Source organism: Microtus pennsylvanicus, chromosome 10 (assembly GCF_037038515.1).
Source record: "Microtus pennsylvanicus isolate mMicPen1 chromosome 10, mMicPen1.hap1, whole genome shotgun sequence".
Lineage (NCBI taxonomy): Eukaryota > Metazoa > Chordata > Mammalia > Rodentia > Cricetidae > Microtus > Microtus pennsylvanicus.
The window spans coordinates 66109744-66132522 of record NC_134588.1 but is presented as its reverse complement, the minus strand read 5'-3'; the positions used below and the strand labels follow the sequence as shown (position 1 = coordinate 66132522).

General features: G+C 47.6%; 1 protein-coding gene across 2 annotated transcripts in view; it reads right to left on the bottom strand.

The window, feature by feature from the left end:
* The window catches only part of Ptprg (protein tyrosine phosphatase receptor type G), a 666884-nt gene that overhangs the window by 49707 nt on the left and 594398 nt on the right, over positions 1-22779 (bottom strand). Inside the window, exons 13-14 of one of the 2 annotated variants that reach the window (XM_075988580.1) lie at positions 19118-19250; positions 6704-6790 (exon numbers count right to left, since the gene is read on the bottom strand). In XM_075988580.1, the coding sequence (XP_075844695.1) occupies positions 6704-6790; positions 19118-19250 (220 nt within the window). The remainder of the gene's footprint in view (positions 1-6703; positions 6791-19117; positions 19251-22779) is intronic. The other variant, XM_075988581.1, reaches the window with a different exon arrangement.

Sequence of the window (22779 nt, the reverse complement as noted above, 5' to 3'; positions counted from 1 at the left end):
TTCTTCTTAGCAGCTCGTAGGTCTCAAACCCACCCCCCTCCCCCACCACTGTAGTCTAGAACTATGGGGTGTCTGATTTCTTTTTGTTGCTGTTGTACAAGTGTGCATATGAGTGTCTAAGGACACTTGAGCCTTATGGGTCACCAAATTTTATTCTTTAGGTAGCATTTCTAAAATAACTTTCCCGTCTTTCCAATAAGGGACGTATTTCCGTATTTCGAGGAGAGAGACTCGGTCTACCGTTGTGGCAGCAGCTGTCTGCAAGCAGGATGCAGCAGCCAGTGACCCGCATCAGCTGTCAGCTCTACGTCCTGAAGCTCCCACCGAAGCGTGCACACACCCCAGCACATGGCAGGGTCTGCCGCTTTTAATTGGCCCTCACGACTAACGACACACACGCCAACATCTGCTCCAATAGCACAATCCAGTTTGAGAGTCTTGCTCTGCCAACAACGTAAAGCAAACTACGGAGATGAGCAGGGGAACTAGATTTTAACACCCTTCCCTATTTCCTTCCAGACATCTGACATGTTCTCAAGGCAGAACACCCAGGAGACCTGAATGTCTGCCCAACGCCCTCTCAGGGTGCCGTCTCTTTTTCTCCAGGTACCTGCTTAGACAACCCTTGATGGGGGCTAACAATTTTCTTATTTCTATCTCTTTCTGCTTGCCTGACAAGAATTTGAGAGTAAGCACACAGCCAACATTTTCCTGAAACAAAGGGCCGATATTGAGTCTAGAAACGTCCAAAGCTGCACTGGGCAATGCTGTCTATCAAAAGGTCCCCTCCAAAGGCATGCTGTGATTCTGAGATTTCCAGACATTTGGCTCAGCATGTCCATCCTTTTGACAAGCCTCTTTCCAGTCTCAGTCTCTGGTGTACTGCAACACTGTTTCTCTAGTGCTGTGGAAGCTGGGCTGGGGGCTGGAGGGCAATCCTAACAAGGTTTTTCGACTGAAATGAAAACTCAGAATTACAAACTAAACAAATGTTGATATACAGAGACTGGAAATCAAGTCACTATCTTCAGATTAAGTTCAATGGTTTTCTAATCACATCACAGTGTGAAGGAGTTTGTTTGCAGTGTGGAGGCAAAATTCTAATTGCAGACTATACTGGGCAGTTGGCTGAGGCACTACTGAATATTAATTGAGCAATTCGAAGTGATTCATAGGCAGCCCTCATTTGAATTGACGGTGGCATTCCCACTAATAATCTCATTTATTTTCATGATGTCAAGAGCAGAAATCCCATTAATATTTACTTTTGTAAATGGGTGTGTTGTAGTGAACTTTGTATACGTAAGAGCCACTTATTAACGGAAAGCTGCAAACACTCGCAAGGGCCAGCAAAGGAGGAGATTGGGAGCTGTGCTAAAAAGACTCCTACTGATTTATTAGGGCAAAACGTTTCCAGAAACAGAAGTGACACACAGCAATAGAATGGAAAGACTGCGCACAACGCTGGGCTTTCCCCTCAGGAGTGTCTGCCGAAGCTACTCCCGGTCTTGCTTGGAAGGCGGCCCAATGCAATGCTAAGTTGAGATTTTTCATACACAACAACCCACTTGCTGTTGAGTTTTTTCCTCACTGCCTGTGAAGCGATCCGGTTCATGCAGCTAAAGTTTACACAGTGTAGTCTCCGGAAGGGCTCTTCCAGCACGGAAGACTCAGAAACCAAAATATGCTTCTGGTTGGCATATTTTCCAAGCCATGAAAGGGGACACAAAAATCTGACAAATCAGGACGTGCTTTGGGGGTAATAATGTGGTGTGTTTCACATCGGGGTGGCTGGGATTCTTGGGCATGCGTTTGTCATGCTCTGGACAAATGGGGTGTGCAGTGGGAGAGGGGAGGGGAAATGAGGAGAGAAAAGAGAAGGAGATCACTCACTCGGAGGATAGAGAGGCAGGAGAGGGAATACAGAGACTCGGGAGAAAGTGTTCCCAGGTCTTGGGGATTTCACACAGGCAGCAGCAATGTCCTAACTCATCCTTGTTATAGGTGAAAGTGACACACACAAAAACGTTTGATTTCCACATGAAGAATGCTGTTGGATGGGTCACTGCCTGTAGTGAATTTCTTTGAGAAAGGGGAGAAAATGAACTGCAGACACAGAAGTGGCCTTGAGATAATAATGCTCTTTCTTGCTCAACATTATTTTGCCAAGAAATCCTCCTCGGTCCTTAGGGATGACTGCAGGGCACTTTCAAGGAAATAGGGGAGCAGAGGTCACTTCCTAAGCCACATCCAGTAACCTGAGCATGCTCTTTTCAATATTTCAGCCAGATCCAATGGGATAAACCCTTCACAGTTCATCTCCCTGGGAAAGGCTTGACAGCAGGGTTTTTGAGAAAAGCTGTTGTGCCTTTATATCCTATCCTAGAATGTTCTGAGCACCCATAATTAGGCTACAGGTGCTTATCACAGTTTGAAGGGTAGCCCTGGCTGTCCTGGAACTCACCATGTAGACGAGGATGGCCTTGAACTCACAGAGATCCACCTGCCTTTGCCTCCTCTGTGCTGGGATTAAAGGTGTGCAGTGCCATGTCTGGCTTGCTGTGATATTCTTAATAGCCTTAATATTTCAGCACCTAGGAAGACGCCACGTGTGTTTTTACTGGTCATCTCCATTGTAGCAATACTTGTGAAACTTGAGAGTATCCTCCTGCCAAAAGACACCCCACTGTCATCCAGGTGACATTCCCAACGATAAAGAACTGGTTCTTCTTCTTTTTTTTAAATATGTATCCATACAAGAACTTGGGAACAAGTGTCATAGACTGGAGAGACTTTCTAAGGCAGTGGTGCTCAACCTATGGGTCATGACCCCTTGAGGGTCAGATGGTCCATTTGGAGGGGTTGCATATCACATATCCTGCGTAGCAGATATTTGCACTACAACTCATAACAGCAGCAAAATTATGGTTATGAAGCAGCAATGATAATAACTGTAAGGTTGGGGGTCACCACAGCATGAGGAACTTTGTTAGGGGGCTGCGGTATTAGTAAAGTTGAAAATCACTGTTCTAAAGAAAAGGAAAAACAAATGGTTCAATCTCCTTACAATAAATGGCAACATATCAGAAGTGCACTGATACAATTGCTCCATCTCTGAAGAGTTAGCAGAGAGGCCATGGCGCCCAGCACTGGAAGGGTAGCTCCAGACACGCACTGCTAACTGAAACCCCCTTGAGTCAGAGGCAGAGGACAATGGGTCACTCTATTCAAAGCCTCCCCGACACCCTCCGATGCCACCGTTTCCCTAACTTGATCCTGCAGCTGTATTTATGCATGTGCAAAATGACACGCTAACAGAGTTATTCAGCATGGCATTGTGTTGTGACAAAACTGACGGCCTTAGAGGATTGCTTGAACAAATCGTGGCATATCTATTTTAAAACCACCGCCCCCAAAACAGGGGAAGTATAGATGCCTAGAGAAAACTGTTACCTCAAACAAAGCCAAGCATGAGTAAGACATGTAGTATTTATTATGTAAAAAGGGGCACGGAGACAGCCCTATCTGTTTAGATATCAAAAATTCTTGAATAATGTATACATTACCAGAGATGAGCCTCTGTTGTAAGGAGGTGGACGTAAGGTGGGCAGACAGAACTGTGAGTTATGCCAAATACTACTTATTCAAAATTTAAGTCAACTTCTTTTGAAAACTTTGACACTTGAGTCTGGTTTTCAGAGTTTTATCCTTGGCTCAGGATCTGGGGCCTCAGAGGCATGGCCCTTCCTCGTGTCCACAGAGAAACAGATAAGAAAAGCATCGTAGAAGCAGGGCTAGAAGGCAGATATCACTTCAGGCTTGTACCCAGCTCCTGCGGCTATGTGTAGTGCTGTTCTTTCAGCATCTTTGGAGGCTTTCCTTCCCTCCTCATTCCAGGCTCAATTTTTGAATGGGTGCAGGCCATGTGAGGAGATATGAGAGAGAGAGAGACACACACACACAGAGACAGAGAGAGAGACAGAGAGAGAGAGACAGAGAGAGACAGAGAGAGACAGAGAGAGAGAGACAGAGAGAGAAACAAAGATGGCAGACGTGGAGGCTGGTGGAAGTGCTTATCCTGGTGCATCCCAGACTCCAATGGAGGCCTAGGAGAGGTTGCAGCCCATGCACCAGAAAACTATGCAGCATGGTGCTGTAGGAAATCCGACACCCAGTAGCCCTTAAGTTACCCGCCCACTGGGGCGTGGCCTCATACTATTTATGCCGAAGTAAAGTACGCATCTGGCCTCTTTTCCGGCTGGGCTGCGGGATTCGGTTTCTGTTCTCCATCCCAGCAGAGGATATTGATTTGTAAGCTACCACTAAATAAATAACCCTCTATTATTCTCAATTCTGAGCTACTGTGGGATGTTTTTAAGCGTCCTTCTTTGGTGTGGAGATGGGTTAGCAGCTAAGGAGAGTGGGTACAATATGGAGCAACGGAAGAGCATGTGGGTTGCTGGCTGTAAACATACAGAACACACGGGGAGGAGGTGACTGGAGGCTGGGGAGGAATCACATAGTCAGAGCAACTCCTTGGGGAAGATAAAAAACCCTTGAGCTTGAGCCCCTGAGGACAGAGTTTCTATCTCGTAAAGTACTGAACACAGCACAGAGCTAAAGAGAAAGGACCTGTGTAAACTCTAGCTGCCTAGAGAGGAGGCCCCACCCAACGCATCCCCTTCCGCGGGACTGCCTGGCCAAGTCACTTACCTCCTCAGAGTCTCAATGTCTCCTTCTCGGGTATTAACTAAGCCTTCCAGATAAGCTGCCTGATTTAATCTTCACAGCCATCCCTAAGAGGATGAGTTCTGAATAGACCCATTTTCTAGATGAGGAAATGGAGTCTCAAAGGGATCCCTGGTCATGGAGCCAGGAAGTGGTAGAGCTTGTTACCAATCCACACGTCTCTGAGTCAAGGTCCGTGTCCATAGGCCCACCGTAGAAAATTCACTTTATGCTACACAACTCACAGTTAGGTTGAGTCCATACATACTTGCTGTTCTTCAAGATAATTTCTAGCACGGACTTAGGTGGAATTAACTTACATTTCCCTCAGTCTTAAGCAAAGCTATCAGATTCCTTGACACAAACTGCAGGAATGAGGTATCTCCTGTACCAAACACAGTGTGCCTGTGGCAAGTCTGCTCCCATGTAAGGGTCAAGCATATAAGCAGGCCGAGCATCATATCTGTGAGCCCCAGAAGCTGCACAGGCATTTACCTCTGTATTGTGCATGAGACATGCTGGGTTTTTAAAGCACTACAGTAAGACATGTCACCATAGATTGGCTACAAAAATAACTCAAGTGATAAATTACATTTATCCAAAGAATAAATGTTATTATGGGTTGGGTTTAAAAATTGTTCAAATAATGTCCATAGAATAAATGTCACCATGGGCTGGGTATTACGATGGTTCAAGTGATGTCCATGGGAAGAAATGTTATCACAGGCTGGGTATAAAATTGTTCAAGTGATGTCCATGGGAGAAATGTTATCACAGACTGGGTATAAAATTGTTCAAGTGATGTCCATGGGAGAAATGTCATCATGGACAGGGTATAACAGTTGTTCATGTGATGTCCACAGACGCCTCTCTTAAGATAAGATCTTTGAATTGAAAGCTGTAAAGAGAGGTTTCTGGTCCCATATTTTAAAAAGCTGATGGAGGTTTGAAAGCATATGAGAAATTGGAAACTTCAAAGGGTTAAAAAAATCACAGAAAGGAATGATGACATCACCAGTGTCAGTGTGCTGTGCACAGGGCCAGAACTGCCCAGATAAGGATGGGCCAGCCATGGGCTTTCTCATTCACCTGTCAAAATTCTTCCTCCATTATCACAGCTTTGTTTGATGATCCTGGGGATATAACTGAAATTTCATCTCAGTAACCTGATCTATGACAACTAACAGAGACAAGCCATTCCATGGGAAAGCTTAGATGTGAATTTTATAAACCGATTGACTGAAAATACACACGTACTATTTACAACATAAATTGATCAACTACTCTACTTAACAACTTAGCATTAAACGATTATTAATATTGAACAGTCTATGTAAGATAAGCAATACAAATATCAAGAGGTTCAAGTGCAGATATAAAGAGTGCATTTACAACTTCTAATTGCTTCTTATAAAACTCTCTAGGTTAGTAATTTTTAAAGTATTAAGCATTCATGCACATTTGCTTTTTTTATGGAAAAGCATGTTATATCCACATTTGTTCATTTTCTGTCTTTCCTACTTTTAACCATTTATTTATAAATTAAGACATTTTCCACTTATATAGATTATGCTTTTTAAAAAAAAAAACAAAGCTCTAATCATGCATTATGCTCTTTTGAAAAAAAAAAAAAACCAAAGCTCTAAACATGCAACATCTGAATTTTTTTTAAAAGAAAATGGATGCAACATACATACAGACACGCAAACGCAGTGCACCCACCATATGACCAACAGGAACAGAAAATACAGCCCAGCCCACAGACAAAGCAAAGCAAGCACGGGCGGGAGCTACGGCAAGGGACAGCAGCGACCGGGAGGCTCAGCTGGGCTTTACAGTTCTTACTGGGTGGGGTGGAACAGGCGAGTATCAGCAGTTTCTGTCTAGAAGACTGTCACCCCCATAGCAACAAAACAGAAGTTCGGCAAGCCAGTCCCAGCCATTGAGACTCCCCATTAAGCCGGGCCGCCCTCACCTGCTCCCCTTCTCTCCTCTCTCCCCAGAAGAAGGCACTTCACGGGAACGTCTGGGAAAGCCCTTGGACTTTATTTTGTTACACCCTCTAAATGGATAAAAAACAAAAGAGAACATGTGTAGAAGACAGTAGTTGACTTGGCCACCCAGAGTTCCGCACAAATGCCCTCCCTCCACTCACACAGCGGACACCCACCTATCATGTACAACATTGTCAAAAGGGGGCACTCATGAAAAAAAGGGCTACGGTGTTAGGGAAGTCTCTGACGCAACACAGGTAGGTTTGTTCTCCAAAGTGATGACTTACATATCAGAAGGCGGTTTTATCTGGATACGGAAAAAGGTCGGGGAGTCACCATTATGACCTCATTCAGATGCCCGCCCTTTATCTCTGCTGTCCCCAAAGCAGACAGCTCAGAAGAACTTCCACAACTTGCTGGGTCTCTACTGCCCAGTGTGGCCTGCCTTCCACCACCAATTTCTCTGCATTTGACAGATGCAGGGTTTCCTCTTTTTCCTATGTGTCCCTGTCACTTCTGTTTTACACAGAACGTACCTCAGCAGACAGCACCAGTACTTGGCAAAAGTCTCCTAAACGTTTAAAAAGCTCAGGACCGGATGCTAAGCTGGCCATGTTCAGGATGCATTTTCTGACCCATGCAAACGCTCGCAGGTGGCTCATTGGATGGGAGTGGCCCCAGCCACCTGGGCTATAGGATGTCACACTGAAATAACTCTAAGTTCCGTCCGCAGAACAAGGAAGCTAAACCCTAATACATAAGCTTCTCTTCTGTGGGAGCCCTGCTGACTCACACACAGCAATGTAAAGTCATGGTCACTGCTCCAAGTCTCAGGTCTCAGATGGTTCTCGGCAGCCGCTCCCTTCTGGGAATGAACACCTTTGACTTTTTAGTGTTGATGTGTCTCTTCTCCCTTTCACAAAGACTTTAACAAGTTATTTTGGTGATTACTAGACTGCCTATGAGGTCAAAGTGCTTATCAAGGGAGCCAACCTTTATAGAAAGCAGAACTTGGGGACAAGGTTGAGAGGGGGAGGAAGTGCACAGTTCAGAACTTCCTGTCTCCCTCTGTTGAAACTACTCTGTCACTACAATGACTGTCCTCCACACATCAGGAGTCAGCTGTGTGGCTGCGAACACTAATCTGAAGAAACCACGAGTGTGTTGGAATGTTTTTACAAATTTTCATAAAAACTTGAAGTCTGCAGCTTCCTAAAATATTTAGACTTTTTTTTTCAACCCTTAGCCCCGCTCTGAATTCTGCCAGCTTTACTCTTTCAGGAATGTTGGAGCAGAGCCGGCTATCTCTCCGCAGTTTTTCCTCACGCACCATCACAGGCTCTCGAGACTCCCACCCAGAAGCTGACAACACTTCGGGAAGAAGCAAACGCCAGTAACTAATATCCCCCAACAACCAGGGGGTAACCCGAGCAAGCGCAAGGGTTTAAACGTGGACGGGAAGGGCAGTGGATTCTGAGAGATTGGAAGAAAATGGCTCACCCGGCCTAGAACAAACACCTAAGACTCAGCTCCCCCGAAAGCGAGCTCTGTTTAAAACTGTACCAGCCAGCGCAACCTGTGCTGTCTCTGAAGTATCAAGGACCATGTTTAAATGGCCACCTTTAGCTGCGCTTCCCTCCCGCTTTTGTCTAATGACTGTGTGTTAGCCTGTTCCAAGAGAGCTCCGACTGGCATCTCAGGGCCAACTTGACAGCAGGGGGTCGGTTACTATAACAACTGACAGCTCTCATGAATTCTGAAAGGCCCCTGAGTAGCCATTTGGGAAACAGTTATTGAGCAAAAAGTTGCCTGGGATCCGAGGCATTAGCTGCCACGTGACTCAGCTTTCCCTGAACAGTTGGGAGGAAAACGAAAAAAAAAACAAAAAACAAAACAAAACAAAAACAACAAAGGTGCCCACTTCCTGGAACACCTGGGGACCTCAAAATGTTCCCATCTCCATCCCTCTCAGATTCTCAGGACAAGCCAGTTTAACACCACTGAGTTATCATAATCCCAGCCCTCCAAGGCAAGCCTTATTTGGCACCGTGAAACGTGTCTTAGCTCTCTCCACAGGTTTGACACATTTTCAGGCTCTGGAGAGCTGAATGGTAAGCATTATTCTTCATGGTTCAAAATCTTAAAATACAGTCAGATCAGGAAGTTCTAGGTAGAGATGAATTGAGCCAGTGGTAGTTAATTTTTAGAAAAAAAAACAAACAACAAAAACACACAAACACCAATGAACGCTCTGTTTGCAGAAAAGATTGCATAAAGCCATCAAAAATGACTGAAGCTCGGGTTTTCTACCTTTTGATTATTTTCTCAGAACAAGAGGATACTGAACAGCCAGGATGGAATCCAGTGATCTGAGCATGCAGAACCACCCAGAAAAGGCTTGCCAAGAGGGACGTATCATTTGAGAGACAAACCTATGGCCACACTGACTGCATCTCCAAGGCCGCCTCTGTCTGAGCAATTACCCTCAGCTTTTTTTCTACATTGTCGCAGCTCAAGTATTCTCTCCAAGAAGTCCTTGGCTCTCAAGCTGTTCCAGTGGACCCTAGTCACGGTCAAGTTTCTTAAAGAACTCACCGTTCCCCCAAATGCATCCAGGAATCAGGCAGGAAGAGAAGGGACAGCAGACCCTGGTGGCTACCTGGCAGTGGCCACGACAAGGGAGCCACAGGGTTGGCTCTGTCCAGCTTGATGCCACCACAAAAAAGGTGAAAACGCTGTAGCTGGTTTTTCTATGAGATAGCCTGCTGGGGTTTGAGTGAACCAGTACTTTCAAATAGCACAGAAGAGTTTAAAAAAACGTACCAGTTGATATAGGTCACTGGTTTGTGGTAAGCGTTATTTAATTATTCATTTCCTCTACTAAGCTGTGAATTTCTCTTCGAAGCAGGAATTCTGATCCTGGAGGAGTCCCCAGTGTATGTATCAACATGCGGAGGAGTAAACGCACCCCAACCACACAGGTCTTAGTTGAGCAACACAAAATCCTGGCTATGAGAAGCTAACACTATGAGGTGTGTGATCCTGGTCAGTCTTCCTTTCCTTTCCGGAAACTGTTTCCTCTCATGGAGCGAGGATAATCTCCTGCCTGATGCCATGGCCACTGCACAGACTCTGTAGAATCAGAAGTGTCATGCACGTAGGGAATGGCAGAGCCCGCCTGCTGTCCCAGGTTCTCAGGGGACTTGTTCAAATGAGGCTAAGCCAGGCAACTCAAAAAAAAAAAATCTTTAAAACGTGTTTGGGCTCAGTGGGCAGAGCACTTAACTAGCATGCACAAGGTCCTGAGTTCAATCCCAGCACCTCACAGCGAAAGAGACGTAAGACGTGCCTTCTTTCATTCAGCTATTACTGGTGACTTCCACTAGCAGTTTTGTATTTGATCCCCCTTCAGCCACCTCCGTAGAAAAAGCAAATTCTTAGTAGATCCCCTCCCTTATGACTCTGCCAGGAGAGCAGGCAACCCCCTCATCTAAAGCCACCTCTAACGGCTGAGAAGTGCTGGCTGCCGGAGAGGCAGGTGCAGTGTGCCTGCTCACAGATCCTCTGCCTGCCATGGTCACTACCGTGTAACTGCAGGAAAGACCCACTTTCCAGAGAAGCGCACGTGACGGGCCATGCTGCCTGCACACGTGCCTTGTTCTCATGTGCCCACGCTCTCTGGCCATGTGTCTCTGCCTGCCTGAGCCTCCGCTGCGCCCGTACAAATCCCCTACACAGCTGCCGTGAGGATCCTTTCGCATCCTCTCCACTCTGTCTCCCACGGAACATCCAGAAGGCAAATGCTGCAACGGCAACAAAACTCACTCGTGTTCATGAACGGGATTCTTCACGAGGAGGCCACCAACATGTACAAAGGTCTAAAAATGGAACTCGGTTAAAAACAAACAAACAAACAAATAAACACCTTTTTCTACCTGCAGACACGACTCACTGACATGAGCAGACTTGCCACAAAGTTTACAAACGACTTGGTCGTATGGTCTCAGTCACATGATCAAGAGGGAATGTGAATTTACCAGATTGGAGAAGGCTTCTCAGTATCCAACTTTAGTACTACTAGGGATCGGAGGCCACAGTTTCCGCTTACAAAGCTCACACCCTACAATCCCAGAATCCATGAAGTTAGCTGAGCCTATCTGAAGTAAAGCTGCTTTGTGGTTCTGCAAAGTCCCTTTCTAAGCTAGAATTACGGTCAGTAAGATACTAAACTAATCACTGCATTCATCAGTGGGACTAAGCCAAAGTAGGTGATATTATTCAACATCAAATTCTCAAACTCACAGAGATGTAACTGAATGCGAACGTCATTACTGAGTCCCCAGAACACCTGAAAATATAACTGTTTCTCAAAAACTTCGTTCACCTAATTTATTATGGCAAATTCAGAACCCAAGGTGATTCCTAGCTAAGTCTCCAGGCCACGTGGTCATTACTGTGCAAAACTCACACAGTAGTAGCTGAACGGTTCCTATGCCCATAGTGTCTGTATGACCTGCAGACATGAAAACAAGCTACATAAGGAATAACTGAAAGCAAGTTACGTAAGGCATAAATTCTTCCTATCATGCATGCTATGCCCTGATCTGGGGCAACAGAATCTAACAGTTAAGATGGTGGCCCATGGGGTCCAGATAGATGGATCAGTGGGCAAGAACACTTGTTGGGCCTGTTTCCTATCCCAGCACCCATGAATAAAGGTATACCCTTGACTCTAAACCCCACAGTGCTAATTTAGGGCGGAACAGAGGACCATCAGGGCTTGTGTGACACACGACCAGCTGTAGGCTCAGAGAGTGGTCATGTCTCTGATCATAAAAACGAGCATCAGGTGGCCTCCTCTGGTCTCTGCATGAATACCGCCCCCACATGTAGCACATATAATGGTGGGTTATGAAGTCAGGTTGGCTGGGTTCAAATCCAGGATCCACACACTAAAGGTCTATACCATGACTTGGCCAGAGACAATAAAACAAAACAAAATGAAAAGTCAATTTAAAAAAAAATTCTGCGGTATTCAGGTATTAAGGAACACAAGAGCAACTTAAAAACAAAACCCGCCTTCAAGACAGTCACAATTCTTGGTGTTTACAGATGCCTGGCTCCAGGTAGCTAATCTGCACCACAGCACGGATGCTCAACAAGTGGCTGAACCAAGGCACCTGGCGGCTCGCCTAGCATCCTCCTCAAATTATGCAAATCGAAAAGGTACCATTTGAAAGGTCCCGCTTCTGAGTGGCAGCCGCTGTGCTGTTCACGTACTTTCAGGGCATTAATGCCACACAAGCAGCTTGCCTTATAGTTCTCGCAGTGAGCTTCCTTGCTATAGATTCAAAGCCTGCGCTGTTGCCATCTAGAATAGGAAGGCCAAAATGGCACATTTTCCTTTTCCGGCATCTTCAAGAACTCTTGATTTTATTTTTTTAAGTTGTTCTGACTCATTTGCAAAAGCTCTGAGCCACTGAAACAGATTGTGAGATCTGTAATGTTTCTCATGCGCACAATTGGGTGCCATTCACTGAAGGAGCCGAGCATTAACTCGGGTGATTTCCTTTCTATGTCCTGGTCTGTCACCCTGTCCTTTGTCCCAACCACCCTGCATGCATGTCTCTCTGCCTTCATTGTACTTTCTGGACTGCTACAGATTTGGGGTTTTCCTTTGCTCCAAGAGCAAACTGTAGCATCCTATTTGCAACGCCTCTGCTACAATATTACATAGTATATTTTCCTTTGTAGATCTACATCACCAGCCACGTTTGCTCCTCAACAGTCCCCCATGGCTCCTCAGTAGTCCCAGGGGAACTCTATCCCAGATCTCTCTGAAGTCTGTGCCCATTATTTTTGTTTGTTTGTTTGAGCAAATCTGAAGTAATGAGGTTGTCCCTTTTGGAGACACATGTTGGTATGACAGAGTCAATGGCTGATTACTCAAAAACACGTATGGTGGTATTTCATAAATACAGGTGTCCCTCGGGGCTAAGTTGATTCTCATTTCTCATGCACAAATTGCAGAAAGTTGGGGCACCAACGAGGAGGACCTGACTCTGACCAATTCACGTGGGTTACAAGAACACATGCCTCTCTTTGGTAGGCTACCAGCTGCTGCAGCTGCTAATAAAACTCCAAGAATCCAACCAGCCCTGAGCAGGCAAGGATGCCCCTAGGCTTTGAAGCTCTTTCCAGAGGGTGTGAGGGGTGGGTGCAGGGGCTGCCTTTACTCTGTTACTACTCCATGACACCCTTGTCTGGAATTGCCTTTAGGCCCATGAGGAGTACCACTCGAACTAATTTTATTAACTTTATAGTCACCCTTTCATTTTGGCTCAAAGGAGTTCTGCTCAGTTGGTTAACCTACATTCATACCATACTTAGCTCTAAATTGATGACTGAGCTATTTCTAGGCTACTGTGCATAAGGAGATCATTCCAAAGAATAAACTCTAGAAGGAGATTCCTAACTTCTTTTTTTCAAATACCATCTTATGCCATGATGAGATTACTGGAAACTATGCACAGTTAATTATTGAAGCAAAAGATATTTATTTCCATTTATAGATTTCATTTATTCACTTCCAAACACTTTTAGGGATACAAGGACCCCAAATTATGTTTCTATTTCTCCTTAAAGTCAGATCTGGTAAGATACCATGGCACGTGTGTACTAGGTCCCCATCTGCTACACGGGCAGACGTTTCTCACAGCCTATAGGGCCTGCCTATGTGCACTCAGGGGCATGTTTCTTAACGACTCGACAGGTAAGGAGACTGACATTGGACGATGAATCTTCTTTGAAAGTGGTCCTTCTTATTGACCTCTCTCTAGTATGTCCCTAGGCTCCCACTATGGATGGTCAGTCCTCTGATTTCCAAGCCCAAAATAGCTTTTATATATATCATACACACACACACACACACACACACACACACACACACACACACACAAACACGAGTTTTATATACAAGAGTTTTTCAGCTGCCCAGAACCAAATTTCATCCTTTGGGAAGGACAGTAACCTTTGCTAAGAATACATGCGCACTGTTCCTAGGGGCTACAGCTTTGACGGGGTCTGGCTTCAAATCCAGGCTTTGACCTGTGCTCCTACTTCAGCACTATACGGTTACTGCCTCTCTCGGGTGCTGCCTCCTGCGCCTGCAGCCCCCCACCCCATGTCTTTTGGTCATTCTTCGCATGGTGGTACCTCCAGTGCCTCTGCTGTCCCTGCGATCTGCTCCCATGACAGTCAGTCCATCTGCTTGCTGGAGGTTATTCCCTCTCCAGGCCCATTGCTCTTCAGCTTCCTCCTCTGGCTCCTAGCCGTTCAGCTGTCAGCTTCCTGGGGAGCTTCTCCTGTACCTGACTTTCCTCCCGGGCTGCACTGAAGCCCGATGCACACTTAGCCTTCTAGAACATTCTCCATACTTCAGTATGTCACACACCCAACTCTAATGAATGCTGAGGGCCACAGGGCTTTGTGACTGAATCACCAAGCATACCACAATGCATGATAATGCATGGTACCAACTCCATAAGCATATAAACAGCAGGAAGTTGCATACAAAAGACCATGCCCATGCAATGACAGAGATGGCTTCATAATTGCATAAATAACCGAATACTTAGCTGAACCTTCTAAACCAGCCACCTTTCTAAGCCTGGGCAGTCCCCTGAGAAACTACCTCCAGCCAGCTTTCACCTCATATTTTTGAGGATAATAGTGGTAAGGCTAATTTTGGACTCCAGCGCTAAACCCAAGCACAATGGGCGCAGTCCATCCTTCAGCCACCAGAAGATTCTGCAGATGGCCAGATGATCAAAGTAAGACATGAGACACACCATTTGGGGGCCTCACGGGAACTGTGAGATGACAAAGTCCCTTTCTGTTGGGATGGAAAGATGGACATCTAGCATAGGTCAGAGGGTTCCCATGAAGAAAGAACCACACCGGCTAGCCACATCCTTATTCTTCCAAAATTGGTCACACCTGATGCCCCTGGAACTTTCAGTGAAATGAATCAATAATAGTCCTCCCCTTGGGCTTATGAGAATTTGATTTGCCTGTCAATTTACAACCAAAGGGCGCTCTGATGATATTGGGCTTTGCCTGGCTCACAGCAGCCAGTCAACAAACTTCAGCCCCCTTTTTCCCCCCAGGTCAAAGAAAGGAAAGAACCTCCCACCCTCCACACTGATCTGCATAAACTGCAGGAGATGCTACTGCCCAAGGGTTTGGCACAGTGCCTGGCACTCAAGGTGGACCTAGGGAACATTACTACACTCTTCAACTCTACAACAGGAAACAGAGAATCCAGAGACCCTGGGATTCATTGTTACACTTTTTTATGTATGGTTAAGTTGCAGGGTCAACAGTGCCAGGCGACGGTACTCAAGTGAGAACCCTGGCTACAAAATACTGGTCCTGGGGTTAGGTTGCTGTCACCGTGGGCTGACTCTGCGGGCGCACAACTTGCCACCTGAGGACGTGATTCTGGAGGTCTGGGTGAGCCTCGCCGTTCTGCCTATGTCAAGTCCCTTTGTCAGTCACCTCAGCCACCCTGTCTCCATGCCTGAAGAGGCGGAGATGCACGGCTACCCTAGCTTCAAAGCCACACCACCACGGGGACACGAGTCTCTGTTGTGCTTGCCGGTTCTCTATGGGAGCCGCCTCGTGCTGCTCCTTTCATATTAACCACAGGAAAAAAGCTGGGCAGGAAAAGGGCCCTTGTCCCCTGTAGGCTGTTCTCATGCTTTGCCAATGGACCCATCTTAGCATGAATTCAATTTCATTTTTCCTGCTGTTAGGATTTTTTTTTTCCTTTTATAGCCATTTTTTTTTGTGCACTTTAAGCTAGGGGGAAAATAACAATATTTTGGCATGAACTGTTAATCTATTTTCCATTTGGACTAACCGAATTTTTCAGATACATAAACAGTTGTTGTTTCAGTCTTTAGGGAAAGTAAGCCAAGGACAGTAGATGACCCAGAGCTGTCAATCCTATGGACCGAGCTCTTTTGGAATCCGGGTGCTCAGGAGACACCGGATTATTTGTGCCTGTTCTGCTGTTCTGCTCCCAGCCCCTCTCAGTCTCCATGATCCGTGAGAGAATACAGTCTGGGATAGTCTAGCTGTTTTGGTTTTCCTTCCCAGGACTCCTACCCCCTTCCTATGTAGCCCAGGCTGCCACAAAATTGCTACTCAGTACAAGCCGACCCTGAAGTTGCAGTCCTCCTGCCTCTGTCTTCAAAATCGAAATGCTAGAATTATAGGTATGCCCCATCCTACACGGCTCCACCAGACACTGCTGCTCCTGCCTTTTCCTGGTTTTTCAAGACGGGGTTTTTCTCGGTAGTCCTGGCTATCCTGGAACTCACTCTATAGGCTGGCCTCGAACTCAGAACTTCGCCCGCCTCGGCCTCCTTATGCTTCTTCATGGCAGGACTGGAGAACACGGTCAGCTGAGTGGCAGCTGCAGAGCTTTGCCAGCAGGTCTCAGCCTGCAGGCCATGACCCCTTTGGAGAACACATATCAGATTTCCTGCATAACGGGTATTTACATCACGGTCAAAACAGTAGCAAAATTACGGTTATGAAGTAGCAATGAAATAATGTTATGGTTGGGGAATCACTGCAACCCGGGACACTGTATTAAAGGGTGGCTGTGTTAGGAATGTTGAGAACCACTGTGCCATGTTCCCACGTGGGGAGTTATCGTCACATACCTGGGGAAGCCAGAGAAAAGTATCCTGTCCTGCTCAGTTGAGAACAGACCTGAGGGCACACAGCTAATACATATGCCCTCACTTTCTGCTGAGCCTTCCCTCCAAACACAAGTGTGGTGATGGATGCTCAACTCACACTGCCCCTGGCACGCCTTTCCAGGCCACTGAATGTTCTTCCTCACTGTCTCTGCTTAACCCAGCAGCAAGTAATTCTAAAGTAAGACCACAACACTCTTTCCTAGATATCCCCACTCACATCAGTGTCCAGGCAAGGCAGCGGTGGTGCACACCTTTAATCCCAGCACTCACAAGGCAGTGGCGGTGCACACCTTTAATCCCAGCACTCACAAGCAGAGGAGGGGGATCTCTGAGTCTGAGTGCAGCCTGGTTTACAGAGTGAGTTCCAGGAAAGCCAGGGCTACACAGAGAAACCCTGTATTAAAAAACCAGGATGAAAAAAGGTCCAAAGGCTAAAAGGCTGTCTAGATCCAACCCTTCCCGCCCTGGCCTGCCTCTGACATTCTCCAGTACTCCAATGCAACCGTCATACCCACTTACTGGTTATTTCTGTAACATGGGGGTGGCTTTTCCACTTGCTGCCACCTATGCTAGAAAGGGCATTGGTTGGGCTAAGATGGAGCCCATCATTTAGGTCTCTGCTCAGATGACTGCCCCAATCAGGATGCTCATGGTCCCTCCAAGCATTCAGAATGTGCAACTCTAGGTCCCAGCATGACCTGGCCTCTTCCCAGAGGTAGTTTTCTCCAGCTCATACATGGAATTCTCTGAGGAATATCTTAGAGGTTGCTTTCTTGCCTGTCTCCACCACAGCAGAAGGCCATAAGGGTTGAACCACTGATTCTTGAGACTCCTTTAAATTCACAAAGGTTAAGCCACTGATACTCGCTATTGCTTTAAGGCCACGAAGGCTGAGCCACTGATTCTTACTCTTGCTTTAAGGCCCCAAGGGTTGAACCACTGATTCTCACTGCTGTTTTAAGGCCACAAGGGCTGAGCCACTGATTCTTTATATTGCTATAAGTCCACAAAGGTTAAGCCACTGATGCTAGCTAGCTACTGCTTGAAGGCCACAAGGGCTGAGCCACTGATTGACGACACTGTTGCTTTGTCTCAACAAGATGCTGTGACTCAAACGTAAGAGAACTGAGGAGAAGAAGATGAGGAGGAACTGAGCTATACCTGGGGCCACGGGCTCTTTTGCTCCCTTCCTGGTTGCCATGAGCAACAAGACCAGACTCAGCTTTGGGAAGGAAGGATTATTTGGGCTCTCAGTTTGAGTGTGGTCTTTCACTGCAGGGAAGATGTGGTAGCAGGGCCATAAAGCGACTTCCTCTCCACCAATCAGTAGAGAAGGGAATTCGAGCACTCTGCCAGCTTTCTCCTCTCCCTCTCTGTGTTCAAGCTAGATGCCAGCCCCTTGGGTAGTACTGCCCACTTTCAGGGTGGATCTTTCCTAAGCATTTAATACAACCAAGTGGGTGATCAAAATGAACCATTACGCTGGTGCCCTAGTTTGCTTTCGATGGCTGTGAAGATCACCATGACCAAAAGCAACTTGGTGGGTGGGAAGGTTTGCTTGGTTTACTGAATATCTCTACTGGAGGCATCACGGAGGGAAATGAGGGCGGGAACTAAAGCTGAGCAAAGGTGGGAACCAGGGAGGACAGCTGAACACCCTTTCCCACCCTGGCTTTTTTCTCAGCTATTCCTCTTCTACAGCCAGGTCCGTCTGCCCAGAGATGGCATGGTGGTCCAGGCCCATCTACATCAATTAGCAATAAAAAAATGCCCCCCAACACACCAACAGGCCAGTCTAACGGAGGCAACGCCTCACCTGAGGCTCCTTCTTCCCAGGTGACTCGCCTAGCTTGGGTCAAGTTGAGAAAAACTAAGGAGCGCACTGCTAAACCCTGTTCACCAGTGATGAAGGCCACCTGGCCCGCAGTCTAGTTTAGCTGACTTGTTCCGCTGAAGGAGCTGAGAATCTAGCTGGAAACTCTGAGAAGGCTCCAAGCTGGCTCCTTGGGGGACACAGTGAGAGCTCTCTAGAGCAGTGACAACGGAAGGCTGGCCACAAGCTGACAAGCTTACCTCCCCTACACCTAATGCCACACGACCTAGGAACTGCTTGCCCTCAGCCAACTTCCTTCTCACCAAAAGGCTACGAAATACTTTAAAGACAAAAGCTACTTAATGTCCTGAGAAAACACTGCAAGGTGAAGGCACGGTCTGAGAGAGGCCGGAAGCCTGTGGAACCTGCCCGCTCCTTCTGTAGGTGTGGACAACTAAAATTCAAAACAGAAAAGGGACCTGCACCCAGCGGGGAGCAGAGCGGGGCTGTGAGTAGAGATCTCACGGGTTCTCCGGTGGAGTTTACCACAAATGCTTAGACCTCGGATGCAGTGCTGGCCTGTGCCATCAACTCGAGACCAAAATAAAAAAAGTCTCCAGGTCAGAGACACAAGACTCGCAAATGCTCACTGCTTCAGTGCTCTGAAGACAGAGGCCCCATGTTTAACTCCCCAGGGGTCAATACCTGGCTGCCCCCCTGCTCACTCACCTCCAGTACCTCAATACCTGGCTGCCCCCTGCTCACTCACCTCCAGTACCTCAATACCTGGCAGCCCCCTGCTCACTCACCTCCAGTACACAAGCACAGCGATGAGAAGGACCAGGCACACGAAGGTCAAGGCTGAGACCACGATCAGGGGGATGATCCACTCCATCCTCCCCGGGGAGGGGCGGCTTATCATTCCGGAGGTGTTCTTCTCAGCTGCGAGAGAAAGAAGCCAGCCAGTCAGGGGACAGATGTGACAGGCCAGCAGGCAAGGCATGATGCTGAGCTCTGTCCCAGGGAGAGCCGAGCCCTTGCCACTCTGAGCCACCGCAGGGCAAGAAGGGCAGATGACTGTCCTAAGACACTCTTCTGCAGGTGGGGTACTCTTTAGTGGCCTGTAGGATTGATCTGCTTGTGAGATTAAAGGGGATGTGTTAGGAGAGCTCTGTAGAAGACAGACTTCAGCTTCACTCCTAGGACGCTCTCCACACAGAGGGAACTTCGGGTACACTTGGAAATAGCACTCGGGGCTCAGAAAGGAAGACAAGAGAGGATAAGAAATCAGCTTCCCTCAGATCACAGCACACACACTCCTGCCTCTAAACCATGTGGCACACCTGCAACCAGGGTTCGTTCTCTCTGGACACCCAATAGTTCTTACCCAGCAGTTCTTTCTTCCAGCATCTACTATCTTTAGAAGCCTTAGAAGGACAGCCGTGTCTCCCCTGAACTATGGGGCAGATGCCGGGGATGGCCTAGGGATACCAGTGAGACAGAGATACAGCCCAGAGAAGCCCAGACACACAGAAGCAGCCAGCGACAGGATTAACACTGACCTCTGAGGGAAGACCCAACACTCCAGGGCTGCCCAACAGCTGTCTTAGGAACAGCAAGTATCCCACCTGCTTGGCAAAAAAAAAAAGAGGCCAGGACACTGCCAGCCCAGAAGTATCCCTTGGCAACATGAACTAAATGCAGGGCTAATCAAGCTGTGTTTCCAGGGAGGGGAGATGGGTCAAGCAAAGAAGAGAAAATAGGCCTTGGGAGCAGATATTTAAAGAGGCAAGACTCCTGGCCTTGAGGTGTGCTCCTGTGTGATCCAATGCATTTTGCTGCATTACCTTCGTGTTTAGTTTTAGGCTCCTGAAGCAGGGGCTGCCCAGGTGCTCCCAGCTCACTGAAGAAAGGACAGACAGGCAGCAACCCTGACTGATTCAAGCCTCTGGAAGCCTCTCAGTGTTCCGGAATGCCTTCTGGATCCACCACTTCTCTGAAGACACACTTCCAGAGGGCAGGGTGGCAATGCAGGCTCACCCACAAGCAGCCTTTGCCGGGAGGACCAGTTAGGAGGTCAACCTCTGAAGAGCTGATCATAGCACCGCTACCATGGTGCCGGGGGAAGGAAGTACAAGGGTTCAGGCCAATTCTCACACCGTCCCAGGGGAGTGAGGTTCAGAGCAAGAACTACAGGGTGGAGAGAAGTTAGCCAGGCGAGTGTGTGCAGAACAGAGGCCATGTGATTGGGGGAGCGTAAGTATGGGGGGGGGACAAGGATGGAAAAGTAGAAGTCAATCAACTGGGGTCTCCGCGGCTGAGTGAAGGTCAGAGACTTGAGTCCTCACAGTACAAGGCAGACCTTCTCACCTTCACGCTCCACACACTGCCTTAAGTGCAAAGCAGCGACCCCGGAGGAGCCAGGGGTACAAATGAGAATAATTTGGCAGGGTTCCAACAGAGGTCAGTTCAGCCAGACAATTATCTGGTTGCTGGTGGGGGCATCTCAAAGACCCGGAGGTCCTGCTAACGGGAGGAGAGTCAGGACGGCTGGCCGCAGAGGCCACATGACCCTTCAGCTCTGCTTTTACCCTGGGAGGCCCTCAGGAACTGGGGGTGTTCAGAGCCTTTTGTGGATTCTTGCCTGTGGTCCCCCCAATGATCAGTTCTCAATAGTCACTGGTATTGCTGCCATTCTAAAACCTGTAAGAGCACTCTAGAATTTTCTTGGCTTTAGGGCGGACACAGGAGTAGCGGTGGCTGTGAGGATCGGTGGCACACTAGCTGTCCCTGAGACTGAGTGTGGGTCTATGTCGGTGTTTCTGACCACCCCTTCCTCAGCCTTCACAAGACGACCCAGGTTTGTACCCAGTCTTCACAGAGGCCCACGGCCACACAGGGTGGTGACGAGGGGCTCCTCAATGTCTGACAGGTAAGTCCTCGAATTCGCAGCCAGCTTTGGTAGAGCTGGGCTGAGCCACTTCTTCCTAGCATTGTGTGGTGCTGTGTGACACTGTCCCCTAAGGCAGTGTCTGTCATACAGGAGACCTCAGTCGGCAGACACTTGCATTCCAACACCACTTGATTTCAATCCTTGCCTGTGGCAGGGCTTTCTTTAAACACCTAACACAGGGCTGGACTAGATTCCAAAATGGGATGCGAGACAGTCAGCCTCGCTGCCAACTTTACAGCACTGTCTTCTCTTGTCCATCAACGGCCTGGAAGGGGATGCCATTTCCTGTGAAAATCCCCACAATCTGTTCCTCTCCTGAACCCTGGGTTTCTGCCCAGAGAGGATAGGGAGAGTGCCCAACCAGCCAGCCCTGCTGAACTGTAGCCATGTCTACCTGACTGAGACCCACATTTCAAGTGGGACGATCCGCCTTTTATCTGGATTGTCTGAGGTGGAAAGATCCACCTTAAATCTGGGACACACCTTCTGGTGGCAGCCTATATAAAGGACACGGGGGAGAGAAGCGCTTGCTCTTTGCCTGTTTGTCCTCTCCCTTGCCAGCAAGTTCATCTCTTAACTGGCATTAGAGCCTACTCCTTCGGGACCCCAGTATACACTGAAGACCAGCTGAGTCATTCAGCCTTGCGGACACTCCGTAAAGAGACAGCCACGGTGGGATAATTCAGACCATAACCTGCAAGCCGCTCTACTAGATCCAGTTTTTACATACATAGATTCGTCCTGACAGTCCCGTGTTTTCAGAGAACCTTGACTAACACAGAGATACTCATTCAGAAGACGTGTGTAGAATGCCCAGAAGTGTTCCAATGCCAGGCAAATGTAGAGACCGTCTACCGTCTCCGTCTGTGTGCAACCCTGGACAAGTGAGCTACTGTTAATAATTAGTCTTATTTAGTTCTCAATGACTCAGTTTCCCCCTCTGTAAAAGGAGGTGATAATACTGGCCCCTGCGTTGTGGAGTAAGAACACACACAACGTTTAGAATGCTGCTTGGTATTTCTCCTGGCTATCATTGGCTGTTGTGACTGTCCCCATCACTGCATCCCTCCTAACATCACTGGGACCATCACTCCCTACCATGTGAACTATGAGCAACAGTCCCATCACTGAGCTCTTCCTCAGCAACAGCCCAGCCCCTAAGGGACTGGGAACGAACACTCCCTGGATGGTTGCTGAATCTGACTCCTGAGTGTGTGGTCACTCGGCACTTCAGAAGTACACGGGTCAAACAGTCTGCCTATCACAAGTCACCGGTTAAATACTGGAGCCTCAAGGCTGGCCTCCAGGGGAGACCAATCACTTTCTTTCTACTCCAGAAAGACAGTTGTCCAGGTGTTGACTTGATCTGTGATTCTAGCGGAAGAATGAGTTGCTAGGAGCTACCAAGAACACACAGCATCCCACACAGGCTGTTAACTTGGTCCCCCAAACCTTCTGCGTGCCTCTGGAGACAAGGAATCACAATCTGTTCAGGCCCCCAGTGGCTGCCTGAAGACA